At 47.9% G+C, this 25,503-nt stretch overlaps 1 protein-coding gene across 19 annotated transcripts in view; it reads left to right on the forward strand.

Annotated features, from left to right (window-relative positions):
• Positions 1 to 25,503, forward strand: part of atp2b2 (ATPase plasma membrane Ca2+ transporting 2) — a 999,595-nt gene that overhangs the window by 878,177 nt on the left and 95,915 nt on the right. For all 19 annotated transcript variants that reach the window (XM_038812615.1, XM_038812611.1, XM_038812620.1 and 16 more), the window contains one exon: positions 16,084 to 16,263. In XM_038812615.1, coding sequence (XP_038668543.1) covers positions 16,084 to 16,263 — 180 coding nt within the window. The remainder of the gene's footprint in view (positions 1 to 16,083; positions 16,264 to 25,503) is intronic.

Here is a 25,503-nt window from a genome sequence, read left to right on the forward strand (position 1 = left end):
GTCACTATCGCTTGGAAAGAGGCCTTGAGATATCTTTTGGCTCTTTGGCTTGCACTGATACATAAATGTTCATTACTAATCAACCATCAAGGACCACCAATACAGCTATCCTGGTGGCAGCCTGTCTGTGAATGCTGGTGCCAAGGAATGCATTCTGCATGCAGCCGCTCAGTAACGGCAGTGCAGGAGTCAACTCTGACAGTCTAGGGCCCTTCACAGAGAGGCTGATATGTCTCTGACAGGCAATGCTGCTGTTGAGCCACTACCCAGTTACTAGGTGGCCATGTCCTTTCCGCAAATCCCCATATTCATGCCTAGTCCTATTTAAGACTGTAGGGTAAGCAATGTGTGATGTAGTCATCTTGCCCAATCGTATGAGATCATTAACACTCTTGCAACACTGAAATCATGGGCGGGATTCTCCCCTACCCGGCGGAGCCGGGGGTCCCGGCGTAGCGGAGTGGCGCCAACCACTCCGGCGTCGGGCCTCCCCAAAGGTGCGGAATTCTCCGCACCTTTAGGGGCCAAGCCCTCACATTGAGGGGCTAGGCCCGTGCCGAAGCGGTTGGCACCATACCGACTGGCGCCCAAACCGGCTCCAGCGGCCTTTGACGCCCGGGGCTGGCCAAAAGGCCTTCGCCGGTTCGCGCATGCGCCGGTGCGTCAGCTGCCGCTGACGTCACCACTGGCGCATGCTCGCTGGTGGATTCTCATCCGCCTCAGCCATGGTGGAGGCCGTGGCGGCGGCGGAAGAAAAAGAGTGCCCTCACAGCACTGGCCCGCCCGCCGATTGGTGGGTCCCGATCGCGGGCCTGGCCACCGTGGGGGCACCCCCGGGGTCCGATCGCCCCACGCCCCCCCCCCCCCCCCCGGGGGCCCGCTCACGCCGCCGATCCCGCCGCCACCAGAGGTGGTTCAAACCACGGCGGTGGGAGAGGCCTCCCAGCGGCGGGACTTCGGCCCATCGCGGGCCGGAGAATCGCCGTGGGGGGCCCGCCGATCGGCGCGGCGCGATTCCCGCCCCTGCCAATTTCCGGGTGGCGAAGAATTCCGGCCACGGCAGGGGCGGGATTTACTCCGGCCCTGGATGATTCTCCGACCTGCGGGGGTCGGAGAATTTCGCCGCATGTTTGTGGTATTATCATAACTATCAGCATTACAAGGGTTAATGTAGTCTCGAGAGCAACCACTAGAGGGAGCTGCAGATACAATTATATAAGGCAGTGATGCTAGACCTCAGGGGCAGAGCGTATGCAGGAGATAGCAAGTGATAGCAAGTAAGAGCAGTTTGTGTGAGAAAGTTAGATTATAGTTTATACCAGTAGTGAATTTAGCAGTAGATGAGTGTAGTTAGATGTTATTCATCAATTCTGTATTCTTAAGGATTAAGTGTCGAAACCCAGTTTAGTAATAATAAAAATCATAGCTTTGTTTAAGTAAAAGCTGCACTATGCTCTTTGTGGAACACTACGCAATCCATCCTAAATAAGCAAAGAACACCACAACGTTGTAAGAAAGACCCCACAATTGTTGACTTCCTCTTGGTGATCTCTGTCCAAGCTTGCTGGACCAGTTACCTCCTCCCATCCCTCCACCCTTGCACAAGCTGCCTGGAGGAGAACCTGCAGGAAGACTGGGAAAACTGGGCTACCAAGGATCATTCAGCCATTCCAAGCAGTTCCTTGTTCTTATGGTCTCCTGCTGTGTGGCTGATTCCATTTGACAGAGTTCTGGCAGCTCTTTAAATAAAACACCAACCCTTTCAGTGGAGTCATCTCACACCGCCCACACTGCCTGAGTGGAGGGCTCGCTCACCTTCCAATAGTTAATGGGCTAGCTGCAACACTACCGTGAATTGTAGCCCACCCCCACCTCCATCTGTAAACTAACAGCTCCTACATCTGGTCCTGGCAGCCGGACCTCAGGCCTCAAATCACTCCACACAGTTGCTGCACCCAGGGAGAGAAGGTGAAATCCCATGTCAATCCTCATAGTTTCCCACCTTTTAATGGGCAAATGAAGAAGCAGGGAACATTGAGGCAATGTCCTCCAGTACATCCATGTGTGAATTAACAACCACTGTTTATTTTCCTTTTGCGAAAGTTGCACAACTGGGCAAAAAAGAGTCAAGATGACTGAAGTTGCGTTATAATGTGCCGTGATTAATATGAATGGCAACGTGTATGGCACTGAATGTGCTGTATGGAACTGTGACTCTTCTCCAGCTTGTAAAAGAAGATAATGTCCTTTAGTAGCAGTGTCCCTGTCACTTGGAAGCTGCCATAAGACCTGAACATGTTAAGGAGCAAAACTTGTTTGACTAAATTATAGTTAGAATTTGCAATGCAATTGTTCTATTTTAAATTGAATAAAATCTTAAGCAGTTCAATCTTAACAAGATACCTATGATTTTTAAAATATCATTTCTGGGGTGCACGTGTCGCTGGCCATGTTACCGATGAGAAGATGGTACTGAGCCTCTTACCTGAGACTCTGCAGCCCATGGGGTGAAGGCGCACACTCACAGTGCTCTGGGGAAGCACTTTAACGATTTTGATTCTGATGATGAAGGGACACGGATGGATGTATAAATCAGGACGATGATTAATTAAAAGGGCTCCAATGCACTTTCTGCCTGAGGCTTTCTGGGTGATGGAGGTAGCAGATTGGCGAGACGCTGCATTGATGTCTTGGTGAGTTGCTGCAATGCACCCAATCAGTAGGGCACCCAACACCAACGGTATGCCAACGACAGAGGAGATACTTGTAACGAGTGGATGAGATGCTGATGAAATGTTCCGCCATTCTCTGGACGGTGCTAAACGTTTGAGTGTTGCTGCAACTGCATCAATCCAGGAAAATGAAGAGTACTTCAGCAAACTGCTGACTTGCGCCTTATTGCGCAGGCAGCAAAAATACTGAATTCATTCTAAATCTGTGGAGGAAATGCAGAGGTGGGTTAAGCATCAGCTTCAGTGTTGCATTATTCAACTCTCTCTCTTTTATCTCGCTCTCATGGGTTCCATCATATTACATCTGTCAGCTTACTGAAGCTGCTTAAAGGACTGAAATACATTACATATTTATAAGAGAATGTTAAAACTATTGCCCAGCTCTTGTCTCTACCCACTAACTGCATCCTAGAAATGTCAATAGTAACTTCAAAGAAGTGACGTAAAGATATGCAAATAATAAAACATTCAAATTATTGAATCGACAGATGTGATTTGGGAACAGCATGACCAATTCAATAATTACGCTTGTTCAATACAAAGCTTTTTCTGTATTTTAATGTCTTTATTTCCAATTTGCAGACATTAGGAGAGACTAGAGGAAACTTATTGAAAATGCACAGGAAGCCATACAGGTTATATTGCTGAGCTGACCCATAGAATCTGACAAGACCAGCTTCCCCTTCTAGTTGCGTGATGGATCGGGAAAAACAGGCTCAATTTCTGCTGGGATTACTGAACTCCTCCTTCCTGTGGATTTTAGTGGAAGTCTGGGTTGAGACCGTTTGTTGTTTAGCGCATCTGATCATATTCAGACCTGCTGTGAGAAATGGGAGCTGCGTTTATCCTTGTTCATTGTAGAGATTCTTTATCTATAAAAATGGAGAATCCATGGTAAAGCAGAAAGCTTCTTGGTGTGAAAACCATTATGGTTCTGAAGATATACCACCTTCCTACCTGTGCTTAACAGGCTGGATTTGAAAGTTTTCTGGGATTTTCTACATGAATAGTAATCCACTCATCGTGTAATTGGATGTGTAATGTGATTTGTCAAGGCTTAAGTCCAGGATGAACTCTTGAGCAACTTCAGGGACAGATTTCTTTAAATGCTCCTGAACGGGGAATTGTGAAGCAAAGAAGATAGGAGGACATTTGCTGCCCGCACACTGCACCACAGCAGAAGTGGATGTTTAAGCTGCAGTCAGTCATGAAATAAAATGAAATGGGTTTATTCCGTAAAATAACTTTTTTTAATGCTGTGCAACTCTGGATGCCTGTATAACACATTCACTAGTTTTAGCTAGCATAAGCGACACAGCATTATGGAGAATGGCTGATGATGTTGCCACATTGTTGCTACTCCAGCATTATTTGGAATAGTATCGGGAATGTAGCAGTGAAGCCGGAAAAATCTAGATTGAATGATTTAATGATTGATGTTTGAAATTTTCTATGAGTTGAAATGGTGGTCTAAATCCGCATATCTAATCAGGGGCAGGACTCGGTGGTCCGTCAGCCATTTGTTTCTCAGCAGTGCGCCGTTCACTGGTGGTGGGATTCGTCCCGCCGCTTGTCAATGGCATTTCCCATTGTAGCCACCTCATGCTGCTGGGAAACGTGCTGGCGGGGGTGTGCTGTGGCGGGTAAAGTCAATCGCAACGACCGCAGAATTCCATTCAGGTAACCCAATTTATAGAAAACATTGAAAACACAGAAAAAAATAGGAGCAGGATGAGGCCATTCGGCCCATCACGACCGTTCCGCCATTCATTATGATCATGGCTTTCTCCCACATCTTTGATCTCCTTTGTCCTAACTGCTTCTTGAAACTATACAATGTTCCGGACTCAACTACTTCCTGTGGTAACAAATTCCACAGGCTCACCACTCTCTGAGTGAGGAAATTTCTCCTCATCTCTGTCCAAAATGGTCTACCCCGTAACCTCAGACTGTGACCCATGGTTCTGGACACACCCACCATTGGTAACATCCTTCCTGCATCTACCCTGTCTAGTCCTGTTAGAATTTTATAGGTTTCTGTGAGATCCTCCCTTATTCATCTGAACTCCAGTGAATATAATCCTAACCGATTCAATCTTTCCTCATACGTCAATCCTGCCATACCAGTAATAAATCTGATAAACCTTCAGTGCACTCCTTTTATAACTAGAACATCCTTCCTCAGATAAGGAGACCAAAACTGTACATACTCCAGGTGTGGCCTCACTAAGGCCCTGTTTAGTTGCAGCAAGACATCCCTGCTCCTGTACTCGAATCCTCTCGCAATGAAGGCCAGCATTCCATTTGCCTTTATTACCACCTGCTGTACTTGCATGCTTACCTTCAGTGACAGGTGTACAAGGACACACCGGTCTCGATGCACGTTCCTCTCTCCGAATTTATGGCCATTCAGGTAATAGTCTGCCTTCTTGTTTTTGTTACCAAAGTGCAAACCTCACATTTATCCAAATTATACTGCATATGCCATTCATTTGCCCACTCACTCAACTTGTCCAAATCACACTGAAGAATCTCTATATCCTTCACACAGCTCACCCTCCCACCCAACTTGGTGTCATCTGCAGATTTGGAGATATGACATTTTGTTCCCTCATCCAAATCATTAATATGTATTGTGAATAGCTGGGACTCCAGCACCGATCCTTGCGGTACCCCACCAGTCACTGCCTGAATCCATAAAAAATTAAAAATGTCTGATGCCAGGTTTAGATTATAATATGTTTTAATAAAATATCATTCTCCACTCGATCATCAGACACATTGTGCTACAATTAGGTGTAACACATCTGGAATGGGCGGGAAAACAGACACTGTTCAGAATGGTTTGCTTTTGGGGAGATGGTGGCTCAGTGGTGGTGTCACTTGATTCGGAATCCAGAAGCCCAGGCTCATTCTCTGGGGACATGGGTTCAAACCCCACCAAGGCAGCTGGGGGAATTTAAATTCAGTTAAAAAAAATCTGGAGTATAAAGCTACTCTCAATAATGCATGCCCATAGGGCTGCAAGGCGGCACAGTGGTTAGCATTGCACTGAGGACCTGGGTTCGAATCCCGGCCCTGGGTCAGTCCGTGTGGAGTTTGCACGTTCTCCCCGTGTCTGCATGGGTTTCACCCCCACAACCCAAAGATGTGCAGGTTAGGTGGATTGGCCATGCTAAATTGCCCCTTAATTGGAAAAAATAAGTGGCTACTCTAAATTTAAAACAAAAATAAAGCAAATAAGCTATCATCGATATCACTAATGCCCTCTAGGGAAGGAACCTGGTCTGGCATGCATGTCATTGCAGACCCACAGCAATGCCGTTGACTGCCTTCTGAACTGGCCTGGAAAACCAGTTCAAGGGGCAATGCTAGCAATGCCCACACCCCATGAAAAGAAATAAGAGAAAAGATAACACCCATAATCAGTTGATCTGCTCGGCCCAGGACTGTCTCTTCATCAGTGCTGGAGAGGAACATAGAAAAAAATGACTTGCATTCGCTTGGTGCCTTTCGTGACCTCAGAATGATCGGCAAATGCCGTGCAGCCTAATGATGTACTTCTGAAGTGTCAACCCTGAAATTAAAATAAATGAGACTTGTAAGGCTACATGACAATGCCAGAGTTGTGGCTGATTGAAAGATCACAAAGATGACTTTTGAGTTCTGCTAGCTTTAAATTACAGTGGTATGTGACTCCATACAGAAGATTACTCTCTCCTGGGCACCCAACAAAAGGCAAAAAAAATCACAAGGCAGTGTTAATTAATTAATTATTCATGGATATTAACTTGAGCAGAGGTTGACACAATCTTGTCCCAGGTGTGTTTGAAGCCTGACATTCTTCGGACTTCAGAATGTAAATATTGTTCAATTTCCTCCTTCTCGAATATGTTGCCACCATCACTGTGGTAATATGTATCACTGTAAATGCACAAGGGGTTAATGTAAATACACGTAGACTAGCTAGACACTAGAGGAAGAACCAGAGACATGACACACAGACATTAAACCAATAGGTCAGTAAGATAGGACACGACCAATGGGCATTCACGATACACACAGAGGTGACACTACCACAGGAGGGCATTGCACCAACCCATATAAAAAGGACACAGCACACATGATCTTCCGCTTTCCAGTGGAGACACTCAGTGAGCACAGACAAAGGGTTGATTGAACATCACACCCACCACATAGGTTGTAGCAGACTGGTTTGTCAGTCTAAGTAGCTACAACAGCCAGTCAAGATGATCGAGATTCCGGTTTCACAGCGGCTCAGGTGCCATGGTAATCTCAGTGCAAACTGGCGTGCATTCAGGCAAAGGTTTGAGATCTTCCTGGTAGCAGCCGAGCTATAAGACATGGCCGATGCTGAAAAGACAGAGCTGCTGCTCACCATCGCCGGTGCCAGAGCAGAAGAAATCTTCAAAACATTCAAGTTCTCCAAAGGGCAAAACAGGAGCGACTTCAAGGCAGTCCTGGATAAATTCGAACAATACTACGAGGAAACCACAAACAAACAAACAGAAAACGGTAAGAGAGGCGCCAATACTGACCACGAGGCTGATCCTGGAGCAGACAACGACAATTTTGATCGGTGGCCATCTTGAAAAAGGTTCCGCACATGCGCAGTTGAGAGAAATGCGCAAAGTAAAGGAGCAGCGATCTGCGCATGCGCAATCGCTTCCTAAGACCTACGTCACTCGCGCCATGATGTCAGAGGCCCCAGACCACGCCCACTTAAAGGAGAAATGTCCCAAAACGCAAACAAAAAACAATTTAAGCCGTAAAACCCGATTCTTTCACCTGGAACGACAGCACAATGTCTGAAATTCGACCAGTAGCTGAAAGTAACCTCCGCAGCACCCTGCAACAAGCAGTTAGCACTGCCCAAAGAGATGATACAGTCCTTGAAGACTATGACTCAGACCTTGAATTCTTCTTTGGACATCGTGAGCCCAATGCCAGCTCCGACACAAAATGTGATGCTATGGTCTTGGAAGACAACGACTCAGACGAAGATTTCACCTTGGGAGGTGGCTACCTCGGTACCAAATCCGAACCGCAACTAGACGTGTTGTACACTGGCGACCCTGACGACGAGTTCTTCGGATTGGGGAATCTTCAGCCCAGCATATATGACATCCCGACTCGTGAGTGCAGGATTATGCTGCGGCCTGACACCAAGAGACAGAGAGCGGTACAAGCCCACAGAGAGCGGCCTGCTGCCACAGAGAGTGGTCCACGCACCACGAAGGGTCCCAGCCTCCACACAGAGAGTGGTCCACGCACCACGAAGGGTCCCAGCCTCCACACAGAGAGTGGTCCACGCACCACAAAGGGTCCCAGCCTCCACACAGAACGGGATGCAAGACTCCACACCGCAGTCCTTGCATGAACAAGAAGTGACTCGAGTGACACAAGCCTTCACAGCTAGTTCGTGGACAGCCTCCACGATAGAAGCAACGCAAGACTCTAGAGTGCAGTCCTTGCATGAACAAGACCATGAGGGTCTAGCACCTCCTCTGAGCAACCAGCAGCAGACGATGCATGTCTACCATGCTCCAGTGAACAACAGAAAGACTATATGACAGTCTACCACGCTCCAGTGAACAAGAAGAGGACTGTGACAGTCTACCCAGCTCAAGTGCAAAGCAAGAAGACACTGAGGCTCTACCCACTGTATGTGAGACAAGTGACAATGGCATCCCACTTCCCATACAAGATGTGCAACGTGACAGACCTCAGCTAGAATGTTCAGAGGCACTCGATGATCACAGTGAGATGACTGGTGACTCCGGTGACACCACGTTACTTCAAACGTCATCCGCTCACAAGCATCGGAAGAAAAAAAGACTCCGAATCAGATAACAAAGTGGTTTGACCACTTCTTGGTTCCTTACGCACAGGGACACGGATGGCGTTTACAAAGCAATGCCACCATCAACATCACCACCTCACCAACCAAACAAGAAAGACACTCGACCATGATAATTAATGAATTTTGGACTCATGCATATGATTTGGACTTATCGTTTAATGATCACTGTTATCATAACTTGTACAGAGCATCACTTATCTACCTAATTTGTTCAATTTTCTTTAACAACTGTACAGAAAATATGTAACATGCAAAAAAGGGGGATGTGGTAATATGCATCACTGTAAATACACAAGGGGTTAATGTAAATACACGTAGACTAGATAGACACTAGAGAGAGCACCAGAGACATGACATACAGACATTCAACCAATAGGTCAGTAAGATAGGACACGACCATGGACATTCACGATGCACACAGAGGTGACACTACCACAGGAGGGCATTACACCAACCCATATAAAAAGGACACAGCACACATGATCTTCCGCTTTCCAGTGGAGACACTCAGTGAGCACAGACAAAGGGTTGATTGAACACCACACACACCACATGGATTGTAGCAGACTGGTTCATCAGTCTGAGTAGCTATAGAAGGATTAACAGTAGAGTCAAATCCAAGTAGGAGAATTGTTAACAGTTTCAATAAACATGTTGAAGCTATCTCCACGTCTGAACCTTCCTTTGGATTTGGATTTGGATTTGTTTATTGTCACGTGTACCGAGGTACAGTGAAAAGTATTTTTCTGCAAGCAGCTCAACAGATCATTCAGTACATGGAAGAAAAGGGAATTAAACAAAATTCAAGAAAATACATGAAAATACATAATAGGGCAACACAAGATATACAATGTAACTACATAAGCATTGCCATCGGATGAAGCATACAGGGTGTAGTGTTAATGAGGTCAGTCAATAAGAGGGTCATTTAGGAGTCTGGTGACAGTGGGAAAGAAGCTGTTTTTGAATCTGTTTGTGCGTGTTCTCAGACCTCTGTATCTCCTGCCAGATGGAAGAAGTTGGAAAAGTGAGCAAGCCGGATGGGAGGGATCCTTGATTATGCTGCCCGCTTTCCCCCGGCAGCGGGAGGTGTAGATGGAATCAATGGATGGGAGGATGGTTCGTGTGATGGACTGGGCGGTATTCACGACTTTCTGAAGTTTCTTGCGGTGCTTGGCCGAGCAGTTGCCATACCAGGCTGTGATGCAGCCCGATAGGATGCTTTCTATAGTGCATCTGTAAAAGTTGGTAAGGGTTAATGTGGACATGCCGAATTTCCTTAGTTTCCTGAGGAAGTATAGACTCTGTTGTGCTTTCTTGGTGATAGTGTCGACGTGAGTGGACCAGGACAGATTTTTGGTGATGTGCACCCCTAGGAATTTGAAACTGCTAACCATCTCCACCTCGGCCCCGTTGATGCTGACAGGGGTGTGCACAGTACTTTGCTTCCTGAATTCGATGACCAGCTATTTAGTTTTGTTGGCATTGAGGGAGAGATTGTTGTTGTTACACCACTCCAGTAGGTTCTCTATCTCCCTCCTGTATTCTGACTCGTCGTAATTCGAGATCCGGCCCAATATGGCCTTATCGTCAGCAAACTTGTAGATGGAGTTGGAACCAAGTTTTGCCACGCAGCCGTGTGTGTACAGGGAGTAGAGTAGGGGGCTAAGTACGCAGCCTTGTGGGGCACCGGTATTGAGGACTATTGTGGAGGGGGTGTTGGTGTTCATTCTTACTGATTGTGGTCTGTTGGTCAGAAAGTCAAAGATCCAATTGCAGAGTGGAGGGCCAAGTCCTAGGTTTTGGAGTTTTGATATGAACTTGGCTGGGATTATGGTGTTGAAGGCGGAGCTGTAGTCAATAAATAGGAGTCTGATGTGGGAGTCCTTGTTTTCGAGATGCTCTAGGGATGAGTGTAGGGCCAGGGAAATGGCGTCTGATGTGGACCGGTTGTGACGGTATGCGAATTGAAGTGGGTCAAGGCATTCCGGGAGTATGGAGGTGATGCGCTTCATGATCAGCCTCTCGAAGCACTTCATTACAACTGACGTCAGAGCCACCAGGCGGTAGTCATTGAGGCATGTTGCCTGGTTCTTCTTTGGCACCGGTATGATGGTGGTCTTCGGAGTGGAGTAGGGATAAGTTAAAGATGTCTGTGAATACCTCTGCCAGCTGGTCTGCGCAGGCTCTGAGTGCACGACCAGGGATCCCATCCGGGCCCATCGCCTTCCGTGGATTCACTTTCAGGAAGGCTGATCTGACTTTGGAAACTGTGATGGTGGGTATGGGTGAATTATGGGCTGCTGGGGCACTCGACAGCGGATTGTTGGTTACCTGCTCAAACCGAGCATAGAATGCATTAAGTTCATCGGGGTGGGGTGCGTTGCTGCCAGAGATACTGCTCGGCTTTGCTTTGTAGCCCGTTATGTTGTTTAGTCCTTGCCACAACCGCCGAGAGTCTGTCTGTGACTCTAGCTTAGTTTGATATTCTCGCTTGGCATCTCGGATGGCTTTGCAGAGGTCGTACCTGGATTTCTTGTATAGGACAGGGTCGTCTGCCTTGAACGCCTCAGATCTGTCCTTCAGTAGGGAGTCAATCTCACGGTTGAGCTATGGTTTCCGGTTGGGGAACGTACGTACTGCTTTCTTTGGCACGCAGTCATCCACACATTTGCTGATGAAGTCTGTGACGGTGGTGGCATACTCATTTAAGTTAGTCGCTCAGTTTTTAAATATGGACCAGTCCACTGTCTCTAAGCAGTCACGTAGCAGCTCTTCTGTCTTCTTGAATCAGCACTGCACAACCTTCTTAGCTGGATTCTCCCTCTTGAGTTTCTGCTTGTAAGCCGGGAGAAGGAGCATAGTCTTATTGTCTGATTTCCCAAAATGCGGTCGGGGGATGGAACGGTAGGCGCCCTTGATTTTTGAGTAGCAGTGGTCAAGAGTGTTGTCGCCCCTGGTGGGACAGGAGATGTGCTGGTGGAATTTTGGCAGTACACTCTTGAGGTTGGCTTTGTTGAAGTCTCCGGCCATGATGAACAAGGCCTCCGGGTGTTCTGTTTCATAGTTGTTTATGACTGTGTACAGTTCATCCAGCGCCTTCCTCACTTCTGCCTGGGGTAGGATATAGACCACTGTGATAATGGCTGAAGTGAACTCACATGGAAGATAGTATGGGCGGCACTTTACGGTCAAGTATTCCAGGTCTGGGGAGCAGTAGGTCGCCAGGGTCGCCACATCCAAGCACGAGGAGGAGTTGATGAGGAGGCAAACCCCTCCACCCTTCGCTTTGCCTGAAGATGCCGTGCGGTCCGCCCGGTGAATAGCGAAGCCTTCAGGTTGTATGGCACAATCCGGTGAGGCGGGGGTGAGCCATGTCTCTGTGAAACCGAGCACACAGCAGTCTCTAACTTCTCTCTGAGAGGTAAGTCTGGCTTTAAGTTCATCCAGCTTGTTTTCAATCACTTGGACGTTTGCCAGGAGTATGCTGGGGAGAGGGGTCTTGAAACCGCGTTGCTTCAGTCTAACCTGCAGACCGCTGCATTTCCCTCGCTTCCTCGGTCGGCGGCTGCTGCTGGATGATCTTGGGATCCGATGGGAGACGTCAACCCTTGTGGAAGGCAGGTGGTTGTGTCTGGCGGGGTCCAGGGCGCTAGCGGGGTCCAGGGCGCTGTTTACGTTTCCGGGGTCGCGTCTGGCAGGGTCCCAGGCGCTGGTTGAGGTAGAGGGGTTGCTACGGGGGTGAGTTTGCGTCCGGATGGGTCCCGGCATTCTGCGGGCACGGGAATACCTTGCAGCGCGTTCGGGTCCTTGTGCGCGGTCTCAACCGTTTCTGGGGTCCTGGGTCGTGGGCAGGGGCTTCCTGGGGCAGGTTGGGCTCGGTCCCATGGTCTGTTCCCTCCCTGGGCGCTCCTGGGGTCGGATCTTGAAGTCGGCACAGTGGGGCCTCCATGTGGATTTTTCTTTCTTCCATCACCAGGTAGGTCGGGTTGCTGGGCGGGTCTCTCGGGGTCGCGTTGGGCCGGACTTGGGTTGTCAACTCGCGTTGGGTTGTCGGAGTGCACATCAAGGGAGCAGCTTATGCTAAATCAAGAGCATAACAAGACAATGACTACATCAGTAAACCTCCAGTTGGAACTCTGTCCCTCCATATGAGAATCTAAAGAGTTAAGGCTGTCAGATTTAATCATATGTAATGCGATTCTGCAGTGAGTTGCACTTAACATAAAAACCTTGTCATTCCCTTGCTGAATTATTGATCTCGTAAAGATTACCAGAGGCTGCGTTTGAGTTATGGCTGTGCCAAAACAAGTGCAAGAGCAGTATAGGCTGGGTCCCCAGCATATTCCCATATTATGACAAGCATGCCCTGCACATGTCATTTGATGAATCAAACTGACTTCTGGAGCATATTGCAGGATCTGAATAATTTATATCGAACTTTTATATTTACTAAATTATTCTTCAAAATGCTTTACTTGACGAGAACCCCAGTACTTTACAGACATCAAAACAAACCCAGGTGAATGCCATTGAATCGACAATGCTTATCTTATTTGTTAAATGGTGTAACCTTGCACATCACCCACATATTACATCATGATGACTGGTTAGATTAGTTTTCGATTTAGCCCACTTCCAATAGTTTAGCCACACTGGAAAAATTTGTCATGGTCCATATTTTTCTAACTGCTTTAACAACTCTGTCACTGCTTCCCCTTTTCTTTCCCAGAAAGAACAGGCCCAGCTTTGTAACCTCTGCTCACCCTCCAATCCCTTCTTCGTAAAAAGCTAATTACATTTGTTTCAGGAGACAGGAGGAGGGAGCTGGACAGGAAGGTAATTAGGTTAGGGTGCAGAGCAAAGCCAAGGTTGACAAAAGGGTTTTGGCAGGTTTACGGAGTTGAGGCAGTAAAGCAAAATAGTTTGGGACGAGAATTCCAGAAGGCAGGAGCATAATTACTGAATGTTTGACACCCAATGGAATGGGTAAAATGAGAGATGAATGTTACTGACTGAGATGCATGGGGAAAGTACATTGTGTAAATATGGTGGATAAGAGACAGTGAAAATGAGCACGTGGATTTTAAAGATGGTTCACGGGGCACATTGAGCCACTAAAATTGGACAGGGAATTTAAAGTAATCTGCACGGTTCATCATGGGTAAGTGCTCTGGGTGTATAATTCTAAATATCTGAAGTTTCTGAAGCTCAGAAACCTGAAACAATCAAATCTTGAGGTGATGGCATTAGATAGCGGCTTCAGGGTGGATGGGCATATGGCAGGTTTCACTGAGCAGTGTTAGATGTGATATGGAGATGCTGGCCTTGGACTATGGTGGGCACAGTAAAAAGTGTTACAACACCAGGTTAAAGTCCAACAGGTTTGTTTGGAATCACTAGCTTTCAGAGCGCAGCTCCTTCATCATGTCAGACTCTCCTGTTGGACTTTAACCTGGTGCTGTAAGACTTCTTACAATGTTAGAAGGTGGTCTTGGCACCAGGCTGGATGTAAGGACAGAAACTCAGTACAATATCATAGACAGTGCTAAGATGTGCGCCATCAGATTCAGCCTGATCAGCCAACTAGTGAGTTTGATGGAGTGGAACAGACGGATTTAATTTTGCAGACAATTTGCAGGCTGCAGCAAGTTTTGACTGATCCAAAACTGTTAGACAAGCAACTGAAGAGTACTGCAATCAAGAGTCAATGATGGTGACTGAGCAGAGTCTAGTGGAAGATGAGGGCACACATGTGAATAAAGGGGGTAATTAGTACTTTATTAAGGGCCCTTCCCACCACTGCTCTGATTGAATGGGTGGTGGGAGAGGCCAATGCTAAACGTACAGTCTAGCAGGTTTAACTCTGTAGGCTGCCAGCCAGTTTAAGGAGGGGTTCCTCATGCCATGCCCCAGTGCCAAACGGACCCTCACCGCAGTGTTGCCTTCCCATGTCCACCCTCCCTTCCAGCCCTGTCAAACGTGCCCTTACTGGCCCACCCTTCCGCCTCACTGGAGGCTGCCAGCCCAGTTCCAGCAAGATCCTGGAGGTAGATGAAAGTCAAGATCCATCACTGAACCCCACCCCCTTGGCCTACATGCAGCACCGTCAGTGACCACTGCTCCTGGATCAGCCAGTGTGAAGAGCTGCTGGTCTCCGATAGACCGGCAGCTCTATGAGGCGGAACTTGCTCCTGGAGATGGACAGAAGCCTTGCCTCACCTGTAACAATGAAATGGGCCGATCCGGCTAAATAGAGGTGGGTTCACCTTCAAAATTTACACTGGGGTCTGAAGGGCCCATTCTCAGCGTTTAAGCCCACTTTCCTAAATCTGGGGGCCAAAGGAAACAAAGGTGGAAGCAAGTGAGTTATTGAGACAAAACACAGATTTGTGACAGTAAATCATACATTATCATAGAATTTACAGTGCAGAAGAAGGCCATTCGGCCCATCGAGTCTGCACCGGCTCTTGGAAAGAGCACCCTACCCAAGGTCAACACCTCCACCCTATCCCCATAACCCAGTAACCCCACCCAACACTAAGGGCAATTTTGGACACTAAGGGCAATTTAGCATGGCCAATCCACCTAACCTGCACATCTTTGGACTGTGGGAGGAAACCAGAGCACCCGGAGGAAACCCACGCACACACAGGGAGAATGTGCACGCTCCGCACAGACTGTGACCCAAACCGGAATCGAACCTGGGACCCTGGAGCTGTGAAGCAATTGTGCTATCCACAATGCTACCGTGCTGCCCAAATAAGCTGTAGTATTGTCAATAAAACAGTTTTCTGCTTTTGAATTTTGTTGAGAAGTATGATACATTATGGACATCTTTTATTCTATGTCATCCAAGAAAAATATAGGACAGTACAATATTACAGTTTAATTCTGCTGATTTATTGACAACATTATAATGTAATAGCAGTACAGCGAGAGGCAGATGCACCTCACATTGTCACTAGTGTATAAAAAAAGATTGTAATCTGCAGTTGTATAGCATTCATTTTGGTGAGTACTTCCTCTCTATGGGTGGTAACGGTTTCATCCAGAGGATCCAGAAAGAAACAGGAGAGATGGGATCATTTAGTAAATTTTGGTAAATCCAATACATAAAATACCGGTTGTAAAGTCAACACCCTGAAACTTTAACGCTATTTATTTCTCCACAAAAGCTGTCTGATTTGTTAAGCGATTCCAGCATTTTATGCTTATATTTCAGATTTCTCGTCTCCACAGTGTTTTACGTTTAGATTAAGATGCCATTAGAATTGTAATGGTAAGCTAAAGGGGCCAAACAGAAGTTCTGGGCTATGTTTCTTTTGGTGTATCTGAGCTACTTCACTTTTGTTACAATGTCATTTCAGTTTACCCTGGTTCTGTAAATAACACATTGGCTCCCGTGTCTAGTAAGCGAAATTGTTCTGAATGGCCTGGATCCTTCATCCTTTATTTGTTGTGTAGGTCCCAGACGCCATTCGAAAGTGCCAACGCGCTGGGATTACCGTGCGCATGGTTACTGGGGACAACATTAACACAGCTCGTGCCATCGCCATCAAATGTGGCATCATTAATCCGGGTGAGGACTTCATCTGCTTGGAGGGCAAGGATTTCAACAGAAGGATCCGGAATGAAAAAGGAGAGGTGAGAGACTCTTTGGTAAATCTGATCTATTAAAGTACACATAACATGGCCTAATCCCACAAAACTATACAGTGTAATCCCAGTGTACAATGTTGCCTTAGCACCACCATACGAAGGGTATAAATTATAATAAAAGGAAAAGTGGAGCGCAATTCTCCCAAAAGGGAACAGAGTCCCTTAGCGAGTGTGCTTAGCCACGTGTTTCCCGCTGCTTGCAGTACCGAGAAACTCATAACTATTCAACACGACTCGCGTTGTATAAGGAGCCTGAACGGGAAACACACGGCCGAGGGTGCATATCGCCCCGCTTTGTACAAATGGGAGTTCAATTTGCCAGAAGTCACCAGTGTTGCAGGAGATCAGGAGGCCGTCCCGATCTCTGAGGCCCCCGAAACAATTCCCGACTTCCCGCTCAGTCCTAAAACACTATGGGAGGGTCGCCGGCATGCCTACTGCCAGGGTGCCAAGCTGACACTGCCAGGGTGCCCAGGTGGCACTAGCAGTGCCAGGGCCGATCCCCTGGGAGGCCTCCATCAATGCCATTCTGTCTGGTCCCTGTTTGTGGGGATCAGTGCAGAACGGCGCTTGCCCGAAGTCACTGAGTCAAAGGGGGTGAATCCCAAAGCCTCAGGTACCTCGGGAATCTGCACATTAGAGTGAAGCTTATTTGCCAAAAAGTGATCCCACCGATTGTGAGCGAGATTCACCTTGCAACATCTCGCGAGATCGTATTGAAACTTGCAAGGTGTTGTGCGATGGGTAGATCCCGCAAATGGGGCCACGCTGCACTGCAGCGAGCTTCTTTTCTGGCGCAGCGTGGCCATTGGATCGCGCCCGTAGATTAACAATACATAAATTATCTTTATATTATGAGAATAAATTCTATGTGATAAAGGCTAACTGCTCAGATTAAATTATTAGAATTCCGAAAATAAATAGTAAAAAAGTAAAGGGTGTCAGGTTAACACTCCACAGTGTTGGTGCAATCCCCACACATTACACAGGCCATCCTTTTTGTTATTCATTTACGGGATATGGGCGTCGTTGGTTCGGCCAGCATTTGTTGCCCATCCCTAGTTGCTGTTCAGAAGGTGGTAGTGAGTTGCCTTCTTGAACCGCTGCAGTTCTTGAGGTGTAGGTACACCTACTGTGCTGTTAGGTAAGGAGTTCCAGGGTGTTGCTCCAGCGACAGTGAAGGAGCAGTGATATATTTCCAAGTCATGGTGGTGACTGACTTGGAGGGGAACCTCCAGGTGGTGGAGTTTCCAGGTATCTGCTGCTCTTGTCCTTCTAGATGGTAGTAGTTGTGGGTTTGGAAGGTACTGTCTGAGTTACTGCAGTGCATCTTGTAGATGGTCCACACGGCTGCCACTGTTTGGCGATAGTGGAGGGTTTGAATGTTTAAGGAAGGGGGAGCAATCAAGCGGCCTGCTTTGTCCTGGATGGTGTCGAGCTTCTTGACTGTTGTTGGAACTGCACTCATCCAGACATGTGGGGAGTATTCCATTACACTCCTGTCTTGTGCCTTGTAGATGGTGGACAGGCTTTGGGGGGTCAGGAGGTGAGTTACTCACCGTAGGATTCCTGGCCTTCGACCTGCCCTGGCAGCTACAGTATTAATGTGACTAGTCCAGTTCAGTTTCTGATCAATGGTAACCTCTAGGTTGTTGATTGTGGGGGATTCCGCGATGGTAATGCCATTGAATCTCATGAGGCGATAGTTTGATCCTCTCTTGTAGGAGATGGTCATTGCCTGGCACTTAGGTGGCACAAATGTAACTTGTCACATGTCAACCCAAGCCTGGATATTATCCAGGTCTTGCTGCATTTAGACATGGACTGCTTCATTATCTAAGGAGTTGTGAATAGTGCTGAACACCCTAAAACATCCCACTTCTGACCATATGATGGAAGGGAGGTCATTGATGTCGCAGCTTAAGATGGTTAGGCCTAGGACACTACCCTGAGGAACTCCTGCAGTGATGACCTGGAGCTTAGTTGGCTGACCTCCAACCACCACAACCATTTTCCTTTGTGCCAGGTGTGACACCAACCAGTGGAGAGTTTCCCCTGATTCCCATTGACTCCAGTTTAGCTCGGGCTCCATGATGTCATACTCGGTCAAATGCTGCCTTGATGTCAAGGGCAGTCATTCTCACCTCACCTCTGGCATTTATATTTTAACAAAGGCTATAATGAGGTCAAGAGCTGAGTGATCCTGGTGGAGCACCACCCGGGTCGATGAGTACCACACTGATTTTCTCATCGCAAATTATACTTTGGACGCGATTCACCCAAATGGGAGAAAAGTCGCATAGTAAGCACGTTTAGCTGCATATTTCCAGGCGCTCACAGTGCTAAGAAACACATGGCTATTCAACGTGACCCGCATTGTATGAGGGGCCTCAACTGGGGAACGCACAGCCGAGGCTGAACATAGCCCCATTTTGTACAGTGGGGAAATCCGCTCGCTGGAACTCCCCAGTGTAGCGAGAAATCGGGACACTATTTAAAAATGGCATTCCAATCTCTGATGCCAAGAAGTGATCCCTGACCTCCCCTCAGCCTGAATGCATTATGTGAGGGTCACCGGCCCCACACCACGCACCCCTAACACCTACGAAGGCACCCCCGGCCTAACTGTTGGACAATGCCAACCTGGTACCCTAGGAGTGGCCCTGCCAGCTGGGAATGCCACCTGGACACCTTCGCGGTGACTGGATGGCACCCAGGTTGTAGTGCCAGGGTACCAGGATGGCACCAGCAGTGCCAGAGCATCACCCTGTCCAAAGGCCTGCACATGGGGGCCTCCTGTCCCCTGGGAGACCCCCACGAGTGCCATTCCTTCTGGTTCCCATTTGTGAGGACCAGTGCTGAACGGCGCTCGCCAGAGGTCTCTGAGGCGAAGGGGTTGAATCCCAAAGCCTCAGGTACCTCAGGAATCTTCACATCAGAATGAGGCTAACTGTCTTAATGGAGAAGTAATAATCCGAAACAAAGAAATGACAGAAGAACTGAAGAGTCACTTTGCATCAGTCTTCACGGTGGAAGACACCAGTGGGATGCCAGAGCTCCAGGAGAATGAGGGGGCAGAGGTGAGTGCAGTGGCCATCACTTTGAGAAGATTTTGGGGAAATTGAAAGGTCTGAAGGTGGATAAATCACCTGGACCGGATGGACTACATCCCAGGGTTCTAAAAGAGGTAGCTGAGGAGATTGTGGAGGCGTTGGTGGTGATCTTTCAGGAATCACTGGAGACAGGAAGGGTCCCAGAGGACTGGAAAGTGGCTAATGTAACACCGCTGTTTAAGAAGGGAGGGAGGCAGGAGACGGGAAATTATAGGCCAGTTAGCCTGACTTCGGTAATTGGTAAGATTTTAGAGTCCGTTATTAAAGATGAGATCGCAAAGTACTTGGAAGTGCAGGATAAAATAGGGCTGAGTCAGCACGACTTCATCAAGGGGAGGTCATGTCTGACAAATCTGGTAGAGTTCTTTGACGGGGTAACAAGGAAGTTAGACAAAGGAGAACCAGTGGACGTGATTTATTTAGATTTCCAGAAGGCCTTTGACAAGGTGCCGCATAGGAGACTGTTAAATAAGTTAAGAGCCCCTGGTGTTAAGGGTAAGATCTTGGCATGGATAGAGGATTGGCTGACTGGCAGAAGGCAAAGAGTGGGGATAAAGGGGTCTTTTTCAGGATGGCAGGTGCTGTGCCTCAGGGGTCTGTGCTGGGACCACAACTTTTCACAATATACATTAATGATTTGGAGGAAGGAACTGAAGGCACTGTTGCTAAGTTTGCAGATGACACAAAGATCTGTAGAGGACAGGTAGTATTGAGGAAACAAGGGGGCTGCAGAAGGATTTGGACAGGCTAGGAGAGTGGGCAATGAAATGGCAGCTGAAATACCATGTGGAAAAGTATGAGGTTGTGTACTTTGGAAGGAGGAAGTTAGGCATAAACTATTTTCTAAATGGGGAAATACTTAAGAAATCAGAAGCACAAAGGGACTTGGGAGTCCTTGCTCATGATTCTCTTAAGGTTAACGTGCAGGTTCAGTCAGTAGTTAGGAAGGCAAATGCAATGTTAGCATTAATGTCTAGAGGGCTAGAATACAAGACAAGGGATGTACTTCTGAGGCTGTACAAGGCTCTGGTCAGACCTCATTTGGTTGTATTGTGAGCAGTTTTGGGCCCCGTATCTAAGGAAAGATGTGCTGGCTTTGGAAAGGATCCAGAGGAGGTTCACAAGAATGATCCCTGGAATTAACTGCTTGTTGTATGAGGAACGGTTGAGGACTCTGGGTCTGTACTCGTTGGCATTTAGAAGGATGAGGGGGGATCTTATTGAAACTTACAGGATACTAAGAGGCCTGGATAGAGTGGACATGGAGAGGATGTTTCCACTTGTCGGAAAAACTAGAACCAGAGGACATAATCTCAGACTAAAGGGACGATCCTTTAAAACAGAGATGCGGAGGAATTTCTTTAGCCAGAGGGTGGAGAAGGCTGTGGAGGCCAAATCACTGAGTATCTTTAAGACAGAGATAGATAGGTTCTTGATTAAAAAGGGGATCAGGGATTATGGGGAGAAGGCAGGAGAATGTCGATGAAAAAAATATCTGTCATGATTGAATGGTGGAGCAGACTCGATGGGCCGAGTGGCCTAATTCTGCTTCTATGTCTTATGGTCTTGCTCTAATATGCAAATTTGCCAAAATGCAATCCCACGCAGAATGAGAATCGCGTTGGATCTCATGAGGCATTGCAAGCCAGGTAGATCCCGGGAGCGGGGTCTCCTGGCTTTTATCGGCCACGCTGAGCCACGACGAGCTGCTTTTCAGGCTCAGCGTTGCCATTGGATTGCGCCTTTGTCACCTTTTGGGAAAATTCCGCCCATAATCCAACTGGGGCCAGGTTTTATGTAACCTGGATTTTGCACTTTACCTCTATTTATAAAGCCCAGGATCTCATATGCTTTGTTTAACTGCCATGTTAACCTATCCTGCCAATGTCAAATATTTGTGCACAAATACCCTCCAGGTCTCTTTCACTTCTTGCACCTTCTTCAACATTATACCATTTAGTTGTGTTGTTCCTCGTTCTTCCTAATGAAATGTATCATAGATACATAGAAGAAAGGAGGAGGCCTTTTTGTCCTTCAAACCTGCTACGCCATTCCATCATGATCATGGCTCATCATCCAACTCAATAGCTTTCCTGCTTTCTCCCCATAGCCTTTGATCCCATTCTCCCCAGTGCTATATCTAGCCGCTTCTTGAATATATTCAACGTTTTAGCATCAACTACTTCCTGTGGTAATGAATTCCACAGGCTCACCACTCTTTGTGTGAAGAAATGTCTCCTTATATCTGTCCAAAATGGTTTACCTAAATCTTCAGACTGTGACCCCTGGTTCTGGACGCCTCCATCATTGGTAACATCTTCCCTGCATCTACCCTGTCTAGTCCCGATAAAATTTTATAAGTGTCTATGACAGGGGTGGGCAAACTACGGCCCGCGGGCCGCATGCGGCCCGACAAAGGTTTTTATGCGGCCCGCCAATGAGGTGCCCGGAATCAGAACCGGCATTTTTGAAAAGCCGCCGGGGAAAAGCAGCTGAAGTAAATGCGCTTATTCAATAAGCGCATTTACTTCAGCGGCTTTTCCCTGGCGGCTTTTCAAAAATGCCGGTTATGATTCCGGGCACCTCATTGGCGGGCCGCATTAAAACGCGCGTAGTGGGGTGGATGAGTGGGGCTGTCTCATTGGTCGGTTTAGTTGGGTGTGCGACCAATAGGAATCCAGGTTACAAACAATAAGCCTTATTATTGTTTGTAACCTGGACTCCTATTGGTCGCACACCCAACTAAACCGACCAATAAGGCAGCCCCACTCATCCACCCCACTACGCGCGTTTTTATCGTTGACTCGGCTAGGCTGTGCTTCTGTCAGTGTTAAGGATCAGCACAAGCAACTTGACACCTGATTTCAACAAACTGGTAAATGACTGCAGTCAGATGCATCATTCTCATTGACATTGTTCTGTTACTTACTGAGTTACTTTGTTTTTCAAATAAATGTGCTTTTTTTTCTTTAAAGACCTTTTATTTTGGCTATTTAAAATATTAATTATTTTACTTAATATACTATGCGGCCCTTTAAAATTGTGAATTTCTGAATGTGGCCCTTGCACGGAAAAGTTTGCCCACCCCTGGTCTATGAGAACCCCCCTCATTCTTCTGAACTCCAGCGAGAACAATCCCAACTAGTCAAGCTCTCCTCATATGACAGTCCCGCCATCTCTGGAATCAGTCTGGTAAACCTTCGCTGCACTCCCTTGAGACCAAGAACATCCTTCCTTAGAGAAGGAGACCAAAACTGCACACGATACTCCAGGTGTGGCCTCACCAAGGCCCTGTATAATTGCAGCAACACATCCCTGCTTCTATACTCGAAACCTCTTGCAATGAAGGCGAACTTACCATTAGCCTTCTTTACCACCTGCTGCACCTGCATGCTTACCTTCAGTGAATGGTGCACAAGGACACCCAGGTCCCGCTGCATACTCCCCTCTCCCAATTTACAACCATTCAAGTCGTAATCTGCCTTCCTGGTTTTGCTTCCGAAGTGAATAACCTCACACTTATCCAAATTATACTGCATCTACCATTGATTTGCCCACTCGCCCAACCTGTCCAGAGCATGCTGTAGGATCCCTGCATCCTTGTTACAATTCACCCTCCCACCTAACTTGGTATCATCTGCAAACTTTGAGATGTTACATTTTGTTCCCTCATCCTCATTAATATATAGTGTGAATAACTGGGGTCCCAGCACCGATCCCTGTGATACCCCACTCGTTACTGCCTGCCAATTTGAAAAGGACCCATTAATCCCTATTCTTTGTTTCCTCTCTGCCAACTAGTTTTCTATCCACCTCAATACATTTCCCCCAATCCCATGCGCTTTAATTTTGCACAATAATCTCTTATGCGGGACTTTGACGAAAGCCTTCTGAAAGTCCAAATATACCGCATCGACTGACTCCCCCTTGTCAACTGTACTGGTTACATCCTTCTAAGAATTCCAACAGATTTGTCAAGCATGACATTCCCTTCATAAATCCATGCTGACTCACCTCACATTTTCCTGCATTGAACTTACTTTGTGTCAGTTTGTTTCACCAGCCTGTTTATGTTCTCTTGTAGTCCATTGCTGCCTCTTGTAGTTCATTACTATCATCCTTACCGTTTACTATACTTGCAAGTATCTCTTCATCTATAAATTTGGAAATTGTGCCCTGTACCTCCAAGTCTAAGTCATTAATAAATATCAAGAAACATTGTGATCCTAGTGTTGAACCCTGGGAGGCATCACTATGCTTCATATAATCGTAGAACTTACAGTGCAGAAGTGGCCATTCGGCCCGTTGAGTCTGAACCAGCACTTGGAAAGAGTACCCTACTTAAGCCCATGCCTCCACCCCATCCCCATAACCCCTCCTAACGTTTTTGGACATAAGGACATAAACCCACGCAGACACGGGGAAAAGTGCAAATTCCACACACAGTCACCCAAGGCAGGAATTGAAGCTGGGTCCCTGACGCTGCGAGGCAACAGTGCTAACCACTGTGCCACCATGCCGCCAATAAAAATGCAGCCATGCATCACACTCTCGGAATGAGATTTTACCACCCTCCTTCCTCCCCTGGGTGGTGTAAGTCTGGGTGGGAAAGATGGGGCAGGGCATAATGTCTGTCAGCGTCCCACGACTGCCTGGATTTTTCAGGCAGTAGAGTAGGTGGTGGGTGATCTTCCCTCCCTTACGCCAATTGAGGCCCTTAATAGCTGCATAAGGGCCTCTATTCTCTGCCGTAGTATCTAGAGTCCAAAGACCAATCCCACCTCCTGGAAACAACAGCCATGGGTGCCTTCAACGACGTGGCTCGAGAATCGGGCTCATCAGCCATGCAAGAACCCACAGAACAGAGTTTCTTAGGTGGACAATCATACACATTGACGAATGATCGCTGAAGAAGATATTATCAACAGTGGAAGTGCACCCTGCCACAGATGGAGACCACCCAGTAAAACTTGGCATCCTCCCTGTGGGTTTGTAGTGGCAAGGCCCTTGTGCTAGAGCTCATTGAGTCCCCAAGAAGCAAGGCTCAGCCCTGTTTGAAAGCCCCCTTCCTGGCCTCCTGATCAACCCCCACACTCCTTGATGATGTTTGATTGGCCTCGACACTACTTCTCTGTACTCTGGTCCTCCTAGGTGGCTGCTGTTTCAGTGCCAGCTGCAGTCCCAGCAGTGACCACCGCTGCTGTTGGTTCTGCTGGGACTGAAGAGCAGCCAGACCTCAAAATTGCCCAGCATCACTTGGCGGGCAGGGGGGGGGGGGGGGGGGGGGGGGGGGCATTATGCCTCAGGTGGGCGGAGGCCATGACTGCCATTAACCCCCTGCTCCATGTCAATGCAGCCCTGGCTTCCAGAGCTGGAACTGATGGTGTTGCTCCCGACTTTCCAGATGGCGGGTGCTGCCCGGTGAAATCCTGGCCTCTGTACTTTGCCCAGTTTGTTCCCATGCTGCTACTGCCCCTGCAGTTCCCTGGCCTTGAACTTTGCTAACAAGCCGAGCATGGTACTCCAGCAAATGTCTCATGGAAGTCCATACACCGGTAGTGGGCACCGTGTGGCCCATCGGGGTTCGGAATGTGGCCCGTGAGAGGTTTTGTCGACCATTACCCATGTGCAGGTTTTCTGAGCTCTGCTGTTTTTCGTCCACATAATTGTTTTCTTATCCGTATTTCTGAAGTGATATGCCGATAAAGCAAGGGCACATTAAGGGAGGTGCTTGCTGATTGTGAGGTGCTGATTACACACCATGGGTGGGATTCTCCCATACCGCATCGTATGGGAGAATCGCCATTCACGCCATTTTTCCTGCGGCGCCGGTCCAATACCGGCAAGCGATTCTCCGAGGAGTGGAGAATTGGCGCCGGCGCATTTGCTGGGCCGCCGATTCTCCGGCCTTGATGGGCCGAGCAGCCGTGCGTAAACGGCGGAGTCCCACCGTCGCCGTTCACACTTGCTCGCAGCCGGCGGGGGGAACTGTGCGTGTAGGGTCGGGGGGGGCTGTGGCAGGGGGGGCGGCCTGTGGCGGGGTGGGGGGAGAGGAGAGGCACTCCTTCACCGGGGGGGGGCCTCCGATGGGGTCTGGCCCATGATCACGGCC

The sequence above is a fragment of the Scyliorhinus canicula genome, chromosome 11 (genome assembly GCF_902713615.1).
Source record: "Scyliorhinus canicula chromosome 11, sScyCan1.1, whole genome shotgun sequence".
In the NCBI taxonomy this organism is placed as follows: domain Eukaryota; kingdom Metazoa; phylum Chordata; class Chondrichthyes; order Carcharhiniformes; family Scyliorhinidae; genus Scyliorhinus; species Scyliorhinus canicula.